The sequence below is a fragment of the Oryctolagus cuniculus genome, chromosome 17 (assembly GCF_051225735.1).
Source record: "Oryctolagus cuniculus isolate XC-2025 breed Fujian yellow rabbit chromosome 17, ASM5122573v1, whole genome shotgun sequence".
Taxonomy (NCBI): domain Eukaryota; kingdom Metazoa; phylum Chordata; class Mammalia; order Lagomorpha; family Leporidae; genus Oryctolagus; species Oryctolagus cuniculus.
Window position 1 is genome coordinate 3,260,974 of NC_142883.1, and position 12,644 is coordinate 3,273,617.

A 12,644-nucleotide genomic window follows, 5' to 3' on the forward strand; every position below is an offset into this window, starting at 1 on the left:
CCATCGGACCCCCGACCTGGCTGGCCTCAGGTGAGGATTCCCACGCGCGCGCGGGGTGGGCGGGTCCCTGCGTACCCCCGGCAGTGAGCTGGTCAGAGGGAGAGCTGAGTCGCAGGACTGGGCCAGCAGCAGTCCGCGTCCAGCCGCCAGGGAGCAGCTGCGGGTGACAGCGGGTGACAGCAGGTGAGAGGAGGGCGGGAGCCTTCCATCAGCTGCTGGATTCTCAAGCCAGCGTCGCAAGTGTTTGCCAAAGGCCCTTGGCGCTTAGAGAGCTGCAGCTGGCGGCCTGGACTGGCCTTTTTTTTTTTAAAGATTTATTTAAAAGACAGAGTGTGTGTGAGGGGAGACAGAGAGAGAGGAGATGGTCCATCCACTGGCTCACCCCCCCCCCCCCCAAATGGCTGCAAAGACCAGGGCTGGTCCAGGCCGTGGCCAGGAACTCAAAACGTCATCCGGGTCTCCCACCTGGGTGCAGGGCCCAAGCACTCGGGCCGTCCCCTGCTGTCTTGCCAGGTGCATTAGCAGGGAGCTGCATCGGAAGTGGAGCAGCTGGACTCGAACCGGTGCTCATGAGGGATGCTGGTTTAACCCGCTGCACCCCAACACTCACCCCCTTTTTTAGATGGATTTTATTGTGAGTGTTAGGGGTACACAGAGACAGCGAGAGCAGGTGCAGGGCTCTCATAGCTGCCGCATTCTTGCGTCAGAGCAGCTAACAGTCCCACGTGCAGGTCGGTTCCATCACCAGTGTCCCGCGCGTCCTTTCCAGTGGGGCCTGCTCCTCTGACACGTCCACTACTTCCTGTCCCCTGACCTGCATGGCCCACTCCCCCACCCCCCCACCGCCACGACCTTCGTCTGTCTTCATTCCGCCGCGGGTCTCTCTCTAGGGCAGCCAAGAAAACTCGGAGCCAAGCCACGTCCCGGATCACAGCCTGATGACGAAGGCGTGGAGGCCCGGGTCAGCCAAGGGAGGCCGGGCAGGAGGATGGGAGGAGGCTGGCCCGGGTCACGGGCCAGTGGGAGCCAGGTCCCTGTGCCCACTTCGTAGAGCGGAGAACAGGGGCTCAGGTGGCAGGGTCACCCCGAGTCTGGCCTCTTGAAAGGGTAGAGCCCCTCACCAGGACACGGCAGTGTCCACGAGGGAGCAGGGGTGGCCCCCACCAAGGCCGTGTGCCAGGGCTGGGTGACCAAAGGCCTGGACACTTGACAGTGGGGCCGTGACCTCGGAGTGGGGAGCCCAGCCCCTGGCTCCTCTCGCCCCTTGAGGACGGAATCTCCTGGGCACGCAGAGCCAGCCGAATCCATCCCAGGGTGGCCCGGGGCAGGTGCACCGTGAAGGTGGTTGTCCTCACTGTCCACCACTCCTCAGCAGTCCGCCCCGTGCCCCTGCTGCCCCTGTGGGTGCCCCAGGCCACCGGCAGCCCCTCCTCCCCGTCTGCGGCACCCGTCTCCTACCTGGTCCGCATGTTCCAGCCCAGCATCCCAGAGGTGATAGCTGAAATGACCGTGAGGCTGCCGGCCAGCACCAAGGCGGGTCCCTCGGGCAGCTCCCCTGCGAGGGAGGTGGCAGCGGCCGGCTGGAGCTGTCCCACTTCCTCCACCCTCCGCCCTCTGGCCCTCCCGGTCCCGGGGGACCAGTGGCCCCCGCGAGCCACCGGGCCCCTCACCTGGTGGCAGCAGCGTGAAGGAACTGCTCTGGGCTCCGACCTCGTTCTCGGCCCGGCACTGGAGCCAGCCTGGCGTCCGGGACAGCGGGATGGAGAAGTTGGCAGGCCGCCCGGGGAGTGGCGTCTGCCGCAAGCGGACGTGCCCGTCCCTCCCTACCAGGCTGTAGGAGATGGGAGGGCTGCCTGAGGACGCCTGGCAGGACACCTGCACCTCAGGGCCTGACCCCTGGTCCTGCAGGATGAAGGAGGCCTGCAGCTGCGACACTGGCTCTGGAAGGAGGGGGCAAAGGCGTGGTGGAAGATGTTAGACCCCTCCCTCATCAAAACAAGGCGGGGACCGGCGCCCTGGCGAGCCGGTAAAAGCCGCCGCCTTCAGTGCCAGAATCCTGATTCGTGTCTCAGCTGCTCCACTTCCAGTCCAGCTCTCTGCTGTGGCCTGGGAGTGCAGTGGAGGATGGCCCAGGTGCTTGGGCCCTGCACCCCATGGGAGACCAGGAGGAAGCTCCTGGCTCCTGGCTTCAGCCCGGCCCAGCTCCAGCCGTTGCAGCCATTTGGGGAATGAACCAGTGGATGGAAGACCTCTCTCTCTCTCTCTCTCTTTTTGTCTCTGTCTCCCTCTGGGTCTGTGACTCTACCTTTCCAATAAATAAAGATCTTTTAAAAAACAAAAAAATTTTAAAATAAGGGCAAGAAAGAAAACAAAAAGACAAAAAAAATCACCTAATGAGGCTTGGTTGTGCTCGCTGCCTCCTCCAGGCAGCCCGCTGGAGTGCCGCCTCCGCCCGGTATCAGCCTACTACTTTTGAGGCTTTTTAAATGTATTTTTAAATGTATTTTTATGTGAAGGCAGAGAGCGAGCGGGCGGGCGCGCTTTCCTCTGCGGCTTCACTGCCTAAATGCCCGTAGCAGCCAGGGCCGTGCCAGGAGGCAGCAGGAGCCAGCAAGCCCTTCCAGGTCTCTCACCTGGGAGCCAGGGCCCCAGCATCCCCTGGGGCGGGGCCTCCAGATGTGCTAGCAGGGAGCTGGGCCGGCGCGGAGGTGGGAGGCAACCCCAGGCACTGAGACGGGAGCAGGCTTCCGGGGAGGCCGCTCACCCCACTGCACCCCAGCACCAGCCCCGCAAGTCAGTTCCATTCATGTGTAGTTTATTTTGGGTTGCCAGACTCAGCAAATAAAAATGCGGGTATGGGGGCCGGCACTATGGCGTAGCGGGTAAGGCTGCCGCCTGCAGTGCGGGCATCCCATGTGGGCGCCAGTTCGAGTCCCGGCTGCTCCATGTCCGATCCAGCTCTCTGCTGTGTCCTGGGAAAGCAGTGGAGGAGGCCCAAGCGCTTGGCCTCTGCACCCGCGTGGGAGACTGGGAAGAGGCTCCTGGCTTCGGATCAGATCAGATCCGGCCGTTGCAGCCATCTGGGGAATGAACCAGCCAATGGAAGACTTCTCTCTCTCTCTCTCTCTCTCTCTCTCTCTCTCTCTCTGTCTTTCAAATAAAATAAATAAGAATGCGAGTCTTTTGGCCCCCCATTTTTTGAAATCCGTGTTTTCTGCAACATGGATTTTTGATGAGCATCCTAAAGACCTCTTATTTCATGAACCTCAAGCTGTTTTGCACCATAAGAAGTTTGTCTTTTAATTCCACTCCCCCGTGAACATCTGGGGCTACGCTTGGACCAGAGCCTGGAGCCACCCTCAGCGCCGCCGGGACAGCTCGGAGCTGCACCTGTCAGGGCCTGGGCCTTGGTCACTCCCACCCTGAGCTCCTTCGTGCTGCGTCCTCGGGCTCCTGCCCAGGGGATCTCCAGCCGGGGTGGGGCCTGACCTGGGACCAGCCCCCAGGACACTGAGAGTGGCTGCAGGTGGCAGCCTCCTGGCCCAGCCCTCAGAACCCGCAATCCCCGCCCGGGAGCTCCCCCGCCCCGCCCCGCCCCGCCCCGCGGGGCCCTCACTCACTGGCCCACAGCTCCCAGTACATGTGTAATCTGGCGCTGGCCGCGTGGGCGCCCGAGCTGGAGGCCGCCTGGCAGGAGTAGGTGAGCAGGTCCGGGCTGGACTTGAGTGTGACGTTGATGGTGAAGGAGGCCGGCGCGGGGGTCCTCACCACCTTCTTGGTCACCAGGGTGTCCTGGCTCCCCCAGAGGGAGTAGGTGACGGGCAGGGGCGCCTGCGGTGAGTGGCAGGTGATGACGACCAGGCGCCTTCTGGGGTAAACTTCCAGGACTTTGTAGGCAATGGAGGTCTCCGGGGCCATTTCTGGCAGAAGTGGTCGGAGGAGGAAGGAAAAAAAAAAAAACCGCATTAATCAAGTATGAGACAAAGACGTGGCTTGGTGGCAGCTGACAGGCTGAGCAGAGTGATGTCGGGAACGACCCACGTGCACACGCGTGTCACGGCAGCACCGTCGCGGCCATTAGCAGACGTGGTGGGCTGGGGCGGGCGTGGCGGCGCAGCGGGTTAAGCCTCTGGTTGGGACGCCCGCGTCCTGTATCAGAGCGCCTGGTTGTCGTCCTGGTGAGGAAGATGATGGCTCAAGTCCTTGGGCCCCTGCCACCATGTGGGAGACCCGGGCGGGTTCCAGGCTGCCGGCTTCAGCCTGGCCCAGCCCCGGCCGTTGAGCCATTTGCGGAGTGACCCAGCGGGTGGAAGCTCCCCACCCCATTTCTCTCTCTCTCTCTCTCTCTCTCTCTCTCTCCCCAACGCTGTCTTTCCAATAAACAAGCGCATCTTAGAAAAAGGAATATTACTCGGCTTTAAAAAGGAGCGGGACACAGACACGTGGCGCCACACTGGCCTTAACACCACGGAGCGCAGACGGCGAGTGGCACAGGGGGACGCCTCGGTGCCTCTGTGCAGTGGATGAAGCAGAAGGGAACGGAGCGAGGTGTTGCCGGACTGCGCAGCTGAAGATCAGGCCGAGTGCGGCCTTCAGAAAGAGGAGTGGGGCACAGGAGGCAGCTGCTGTGTGTGAAACGGCAGAGCCGGGGCGCGGGCTGCCTGCCCAGGGCCGGGGAGGGGCAGCTTGGTGGGTGTGGCCATTCCTCTGGGGCTTTGGAACGAGAGAGAGGTGACGGGTGCGCACTGCTGGGACATACGCGGGGCCACTGCGCTGTCGCTTGATTTATACTTTTAGATTTACTTATTTATTTGAAAGGCAGAGTTACAGAGAGAGAGAGACAGAGAGAGAGAGAGCGAGCATCCATCCACTGGTTCACTCTCCAAATGGCTGAACAGCTAGGACAGGGCCGATCCAAAGCCAGGAGCCGGCAGCTTCTCTGGTCTCCTGCACTTAGGGGCAGGGCCCAGGGATGCGGGCCATCTTCAGCTGCTTTCCCAGGCACCCATATGGGATGCTGGCACTGCAGACAGCGGCTTAACCCACTATGCCCAGAGCTGGCTCTGTTTATATTTTTAAAGATTTATCTATTTATGTGAAAGACAGAATTACAGGGAGAGGGAGCGACAGATGTTTTCCATCCTCTGGTTCATCTCCAAATGGCCACAGCAGCTGGAGCTGGACCAGGCTGAAGCCAGGAGCCTGGAACTCCATTCAGGTTCCCACGTGGGTGCAGGGGTCCAAGCGCTTGAGCCGTGCTCCACTGCCTTCCCAGGCGCATTAGCAGGGAGCCGGGTTGCAAACAGAGCAGCCAGAGTGTGAACCGATGTTCACAGGGGATGCCGGCGAAACAGGCAGCAGCTGTTGCGACCATCCAGGGAGTGAACCAACAGTTGGAAGATCTCGCTCTGTCTCTGTCTCTCTTTGTCTCTACCTCTGCACCCTGTAACTCTAACTCTGCCTTTCAAATAAATAAAATAAATCTTTTTTATTTATTTGAAAGTCACAGAGTTACACAGAGAGAGGAGAGGCAGAGAGAGAGAGAGAGGTCTTCCATCCACTGGTTCACACCCCAGTTGGCCGTGACAGCTGGAGCTGTGCTGATCCAAAGCCAGGAGCCAGGAGCTTCTTCTGGGTCTCCCACGTGGGTGCAGGGGCCCAAGCACTTGGGCCATCTTCCACTGCTTTCCCAGGCCACAGCAGGGAGCTGGATTGGAAGAGGAGCAGCCGGGACTCGAACCAGCGCCCATATGGGATGCTGGCGCATCAGGCCAGGGAGTTAACCCGCTGTGCCACAGCGCCGGCCCCAAATAAAATAAATCTTAAAAAAAAAATAGAATATAGGTTTTATTTAAAAGTATTCAAAAGGCAGAGAGACAGAGGGAGAGAGACAGACACAGAGACCTTCCCTCCGCTGGTTCACTGCCCAGACGCCTGCCACAGCTGGGGTTACACCAGGCCAAAGCCAGGGCCCAGGAGCCCCATCCTGGTCTCCCAGGGGGTCGTGGGGACCCAGCCATTGCGGCCGGGGCCTGCTGCCTCCCAGGGCGGACATCAGCAGGAGGCTGGAGTTGGAGCAGCACAAGGATGTGGGTGCGGGGGTCCCATGCCCACATCTTCACTGCCCAGCTGCCGACCGGCACGTGTTCTCTCATCAGCTGAGTTCGGTTCCCTCCCTGGGGCAGCCTTCTTGCAGCCCTTCCTCGGGGGGTGGGGTGACCAGTGGCTTCCTCCTCGTGGTCCAAACACATCGAGGACCAGGGTCCCCGCTCACGTGGGGCGGCGGGGGTCTGAGGGCGCCATCACCGCCCCTCACCCCAGGTTTTGCTCGCTGCCTCCTGCGTTTCCGCCCCTCACTGTGAATAGAAGCTGGATTTGCATAAGTTCTCAGAGAGACCCACCGTTCACTCCAACAGACTTGTGGGTTTCCTTTTTTGTTTTTAAAGATTTATTTATTTGAAAGGCAGAGAGAGAGAGAGAGAGAGAGAGAGAGAGAGAGAGAGAGGTCTTCTATCTGCCGGTCCACTCCCCAGATGGCCCCAACAGTCTGAGCTGTGCCAATCTGAAGCCAAGAACCAGGAGCTTCCTCCAGGTCTCCCACACGGGTGCAGGGGCCCAAGGACCTGGGCCATCTTCTGCTGCTTTCCCAGGCCCTAGCGGAGAACTGGATCGGAAGTGGAGCAGCCGGGACTTAAACCGGTGCCCATATGGGATGCCGGCGCTGCAGGCCGGGGCTTTAACCCGCTGCACCACAGCGCTGGCCCCGTGGGTTTCCTTCTGATCAGTCCATTCATGAACCCAGCCCTGTGATATCAGGACATCTGCCATTCCATCTAAAGTTCACGGGCTGGTGAGGACGCTTGAGTGACAGGCTGCCACGCCCAGGATCGAAAGGCCACACCCCCGGGACCTGGGCTGGGGGAGGCTGCTCCGAGCCTCCTGTGGGCGAGGGCCCGTGGTGCTGGAGACCGACGATGCTGTCAAGCCAAGGCCCCGCGCCGGACACTGGCCTGTGTGGCTTCAGGACGGGCCCTGCCCCCTCAGACTTGTCTCTGTGACAGTGGAGGCTCAGGGCTTCCAACCCTGGGGAGCGAGCGAGGGCCCAGGGACCGGACTTTGAGCAAGCTGCCCGATTTGTCAAGGGCTGAACCGGGTTCCCCCAAGCCGTGTTCAGGGAGCGGCCTCCGGCTGCAGGTGAGGAGGCACCTGGGCTCCTTTCCAACTCCAGCTTCCTGCTAGTGCACACCCCGGGAGCCCTGACACTCTGGGAGCCCTGCACACACCCCGGGAGCCCACACACAGCCCGGGAGCCCTGCACACACCCCGGGAGCCCTGCACACACCCCGGGAGCCCTGCACACCCCGGGAGCCCTGCACACACCCTGGGAGCCCTGCACACCCCGGGAGCCCTGCACACACCCCGGGAGCCCTGCACACACCCCGGGAGCCCTGCACACCCCAGGAGCCCTGCACACACCCCGGGAGCCCTGCACACCCCAGGAGCCCTGCACACACCCCGGGAGCCCTGCACACCCCAGGAGCCCTGCACACACCCTGGGAGCCCTGCACACACCCCGGGAGCCCTGCACACCCCAGGAGCCCTGCACACACCCCGGGAGCCCTGCACACACCCTGGGAGCCCATGCACACACCCTGGGAGCCCTGCACACACCCCGGGAGCCCTGCACACTCTGGGAGCCCTGCACACACCCCGGGAGCCCTGCACACACCCTGGGAGCCCTGAACACTCTGGGAGCCCTGCACACACCCTGGGAGCCCTGAACACTCTGGGAGCCCTGCACACACCCTGGGAGCCCTGCACACACCCCGGGAGCCCTGCACACTCTGGGAGCCCTGCACACACCCCGGGAGCCCTGCACACACCCTGGGAGCCCTGAACACTCTGGGAGCCCACACACACTCTGGGAGCCCACACACACCCTGGGAGCCCTGCACACACCCTGGGAGCCCTGCACACCCTGGGAGCCCTGCACACCCTGGGAGCCCACACACACCCTGGGAGCCCTGCACACACCCTGGGAGCCCTGCACACACCCCGGGAGCCCTGCACACACCCTGGGAGCCCTGAACACTCTGGGAGCCCACACACACTCTGGGAGCCCACACACACCCTGGGAGCCCTGCACACACCCTGGGAGCCCTGCACACACCCCGGGAGCCCACACACACCCTGGGAGCCCTGCACACACCCTGGGAGCCCACACACACCCTGGGAGCCCGCGGTCCTGCTTCCAGGACTCGGCCCCTGGATGGGGTTCCAGCTCCCGGCTCTGGCCCCAGGCCCTGGCCTGCATCTGAAGAGTGAGCCAGCAAGTGGGAACACCCTCTCTCCTGTCTTAGCTCCGCCCAGAAATGCAGATTACCCGGCTGGGGAAACCTGTTGGACCATGGGAAGCAAACTCACACCTCGGATTATGGTTCTTACAGTCCTCCTTGGGGCCCCGGCTGTCCTGCTTGCTCCTCGCTCTCCTGATGGCTGGTGGGGAGGGGCGGGAGGGTCTGCCATCACCGGGGACACCAGCCTCATCGGGTCACTTCCTGCAAGCTTGCTCGCTCTCTCTCTCTCTCTCCCCACACCTGTCACATAAACACTTTTTAAAAGGAAATAAATACATAAATTCTTTTTCAAAGTGACAGCAGGGCCAGCGGGGGCCGCTGGACTCAGTGTTTCCAACACGCTCTCTACACTCACGGAAACCAAACCCGCTCCGCCCCGGCCCCCGGCTTCCCGCGCTGTCTGGGGTGCTGGGCCCCCACTGCCTTCCCGGCCCTGGGCTGGACGGGATCGGGAGGGGGGTCAACATCCTCCTGGCATTTCCCCACCACTCTCGCTCACCAGCCCCTGGACACGAGTCCACGGCTTCCGAGCTAGTCCACCTTAGCCACCGTCCCTGGAGTCTCCTGCGCGCCGACCAGGGGTGTGGGGGTCCCCACTTGCACCAGGCCACCTTTCCAAGTGCTGGCGCTCAGTCCACTACTTCTGAACCTGGTGCCCGCATCCCCCCACCCCCAGCTGCCTCAGGGCAGGACCCCCCCCCCCCAGCCCAGCATTCCCCTCCCTCCCCCTCGCTTCCCAGGTCACAGCCTCGCGGCTCTCCCGTCCCAACTCAGTGACCAAAGTGACTCCTCCACGGGCCAAGGAGACCTGGCTGGCCCTGCTTCCTGTGCTCCGGCTGCGTGGAGCCCTGCTCCAGGCCCGCCCTGCTCCTCGCTATCTACCGTCCCTGCCGCGTGTCCCCTGCTCAGTGCTGCCCCCACTCACTTCATCCTGTGCACCCCCGTGTCCCTGCACCCCGTCTCCTGCACCCCTGCTGGCTCCCCTGCATCTCCCCACCCCCACTCCACTGGAGGGTGAGATCCGGGGGCTTTGCCTCTGTGCCCCCCAGGGCCCCCTGTGCCTGGAACAGTTCCTGCAACCCAACAGGTGTTCAGCGAGTGTTTCGCCAACGAATGCGTGGTTTGCCGGGCGGCCACCCAGCAGTGTAGCAAGGATCAGAGGCCCAGACTGAGGGGGGGGGGGCGGCCCCTCCAAGGACTTCCCCACCCCAGCTGCCCGCCCTTTTTTTAGTGGTGCCCCAACGGCGTACTTGTTTTTACAGCAAATGAGGAAATGGCGGCTCAACCCCAGCCCCACTCAAGTGAGCCTTCCGTGGAAGCCGGGGACGCCCCACTGGGGCCCAGCCGCACCGGAAAGGGGTCGCTTCCCAGCAGACGGGCAGGCGGCCGCTACGGAGACGGGGCAGGGGAGAGGGGACCACCCAGCAGAAGGGTGCAGGCAGTCTGGTGGCCAGAGCCGGCCAGGGGCGGCTGGGCCCCTGCGGGCGGGCTGCAGGTGTGGAGAGGGAGGCCCCAACTCTCCGGCCGCCTCTGAGAGGGCCCTCACGGAGCCTCCGGTGGGCCTGCAGGTCCCTCGCCTGCCGGGCCACGGTGCCCCCCAGAATTCCCAAACTCCCAGTCCTCTCTGGGACACGCCCTCCCAGTGGGCCAGGATTGGCACACACTTGCCCAGGGACCCCCAAACAGCCCACCTGGAGGGCTGCTCTCCCTGCCCTGCGTCCCTTCCGAAGGCCCCCACTGGCCTGCTCCCCTCCCCTCCCCCAGAGCCCTCCCGGGCTGCGGGCCGGCTTCCAGAATGTTCCAGCTGCACGCAGGCGTCTGCAGTCAGCAGCCCCGCGGGTGAGGGCTCTGACACCAGGGTCCCCAGCCCGGCACCCCTCTCCCGCCAGCATGGGGGCTACTCACCTCCTTCCTGCACCGTGGGGGAGCCGCTGGCGGCTGTAAGAGACGAGAGGCGGTCAGGGGTGGTATCAAGATGGACGGGGCCCCACTTGGAGGGTCTGTTTGGCCGAGCGGGGCGCAGCGGGCCCGGATGGTGGAGCGACATCGGGCCGCCCCTGCAGCAAGCACGGGGCTGGGCTGACCCCTCACCCTCTCTGCTCCGCACCTCCCGGCTCCCCCGGGCCCTGCGCCCACCCCTCTGAGGCAGGCAGCAGCCCCTCCCTGGCGCCCCATGGGCTCACCCAGCATGGCCAGGCAGAGAAGCCGAAGGGACCCCATGTCTGTGCGGGTGTGGGCCTCTGCCCAGCTCCTCAGATCTTTCTAGGTCCCGGCCCCTCCGCCCTGGGGCCCCTGGGTGCCTGCTGGGGGGTGTCTGCAGCTGGGAGATAACTGAGCAGCCCGGAGAGGTCAGCAGACACAGACGGAGTCTCCCCACCCCCAGGAAGTAGATCCGGTTCTGGGGACCGAACGCCCGCTGAGCCAGGACCCTGGGCTGGAGTCCCAACCCTGGGACCCGGACGGGTTATGTTAGTTCCATGTCACACGGCAAGAGGCAATCCGGGCCGCTGCCCTGCTGGGCTTGAGGGGGCTGACCTGGGTCATCCAGGTGGGCCTGGTGCGGGGGCACTGGTGGGAACCCTTGGTCGAGAGGAGGGGTCCATCTCTTGACCACCAGCCGGGCATCTGCCAGGCGGCAAAGCTGCGCCCAGCTCCTAGACTAAACATCAGCCAGTCTGAGGCCCCGGTCACCCTGGAGTGCAGTGCTGGGCCCGAGCAGGGCCCTCCTCACGCCCTCTCTGTGCAGTAGGGAGGCCTGGGCCCAGTGCTCGCCTGGTCCCAAAAGCGACCAGGCCACGTCCCAGACGGCGGTGGGCGTGGCCGCATCAGCAGCCTGCAGCAGAGCCAGCAGGATTTGTGGCTGGGCAGGAGCGAGCTCCCTGGGCTCGAAGGCTAAGCCCGGCCTGGGCCCCTCCTGGATAGAGCCCAGGGAGAGCTCAAGGAGGTGTGTGGGGGGGGGACAGGGCACCTGCCAGCTGGGGCCTGGGGAGAGTCCAGGGAGAGTCCAGGGAGCAGGTTGGGGGGGTGGACAGGGCACCTGCTGGTCCTGCAGCAAGACGGCCCCGGCCTGCAGCACCAGCTGCGTTCCGCAGGGATGCTGGCTGGCCCTGGCCCCCAGGGAACCATCTGCCTCCCGAGCAGGGCTGTTTCCTGCCCGCCTGCCCTGGGCACTGCTGCTCATCCAGGAAGGCACGCCTGGCCCTGGGGCGGCCACTTACAGCCCTGGCCCGGGCCTCCTGCTGGGTGCCCTGGGAAACTGGGGGAGTGGGCGCCGGGGGGCCCGAGACTGGTGTCGGCCTTGGGGTCCCTGAGCTGTTCTGTGGTCGCCACGCAGATGTGGACGCCTCTGTGTCCTCCTCTGTCCTGCCCCCCCCCCAGCTCTGCTTCCTTCTCCCGCCTGGGGGCAGGAGCAGCTTCTCCCTTTCCCAGAATTCCCTACCGGAGTGGGATTGGAGGGAGAGGAACTGGGGTGGGGAGTAGGGTAGGGAGATGGGGGGAGAGGAGGGAGACAAAGGGGTGGCGACTGGTGGGGGAGGGGTGGGGAGCTGGGGAGAGAGAAGGGGGTGGGAAGAGGGGTGGCATCCCGGGGGCTGGCAGTGGCACTCTGGCCCCATGGGAGGCTCCGGGCCGTGTGTGGGCAGCTCCTGCCCCGCCCCCGCTCCTGGGAAGGCAGTGTGGGTGGACACATAGGACATCTCCCCAGGCCCTGGTGAGACCCCCGCATCTCTCCTGCCCCCCAGAGGCTGGCCACGCCCCTCTGACCGGGTGCATTTGGAGGGGCTGCCCTGCCCCCGTGTCCACTAGGGCCTCCTCCGGACCGGGGACTAGCGCGGAGCCCAGGCCCCCTGCAGTGGCGTCTGGGTGCCCCAAGCTCCCCAGGCCCTGCTGCCCGGTGTGCTGTGCCTTTCGCCCTGGGCAGCTCCTCGCTTTCCCCACTCACGCTGCTGGCTGGGCTCCCCGGGGCAGGGGCCTGCACTGGGCTGCAGCTGGGGAGGCCAGAGACGGGGGGAGGCCTCTCGGGGCTGGACAGTGGCCATCCCGCGCCCTGTGCGCCTGTCGTGGCCTCTACACCTGCTGAGACAGGTCCTTCCCGGCCTGGAGTGGCCCCAGAATGCCTCCCCTCACTCTGGTGTGACCTGGGACCCTCGCCAGAGCCCAGCCCCGGGCACACACCCAGCGCTGGCTCTGCCCTCACGGTCCCTGCAGGTGCCACCTCCAGAGGCCTCCGGCTCCTCCCCTCAGCCTGCCCCACTCAGGACCCCCCAGCCAACCCCCCTTTCTCCAAGG

The 12,644-nt window shown here is 64.3% G+C and overlaps 1 protein-coding gene across 2 annotated transcripts; it reads right to left on the reverse strand.

The window, feature by feature from the left end:
* Positions 1 to 24: 24 nt before the first annotated feature.
* IL40 (interleukin 40) lies at positions 25 to 4,294 on the reverse strand. Of its 2 annotated transcripts, XM_051839712.3 has the most exons (4): positions 3,621 to 4,294; positions 1,671 to 1,940; positions 1,459 to 1,555; positions 826 to 935 (listed from the first exon to the last, which is right to left on the reverse strand). In XM_051839712.3, exons 1-4 carry the CDS (start codon positions 3,964 to 3,966, stop codon positions 929 to 931), a joined length of 720 nt encoding a protein of 239 aa, XP_051695672.3. In that variant the 5' UTR covers positions 3,967 to 4,294; the 3' UTR covers positions 826 to 928. The 2 variants fall into 2 exon arrangements, with proteins under 2 accessions (XP_069916331.2, XP_051695672.3); XM_070060230.2 differs by having other exon boundaries at positions 25 to 935; positions 1,459 to 1,940.
* Between the last annotated feature and the right edge of the window lie 8,350 nt (positions 4,295 to 12,644).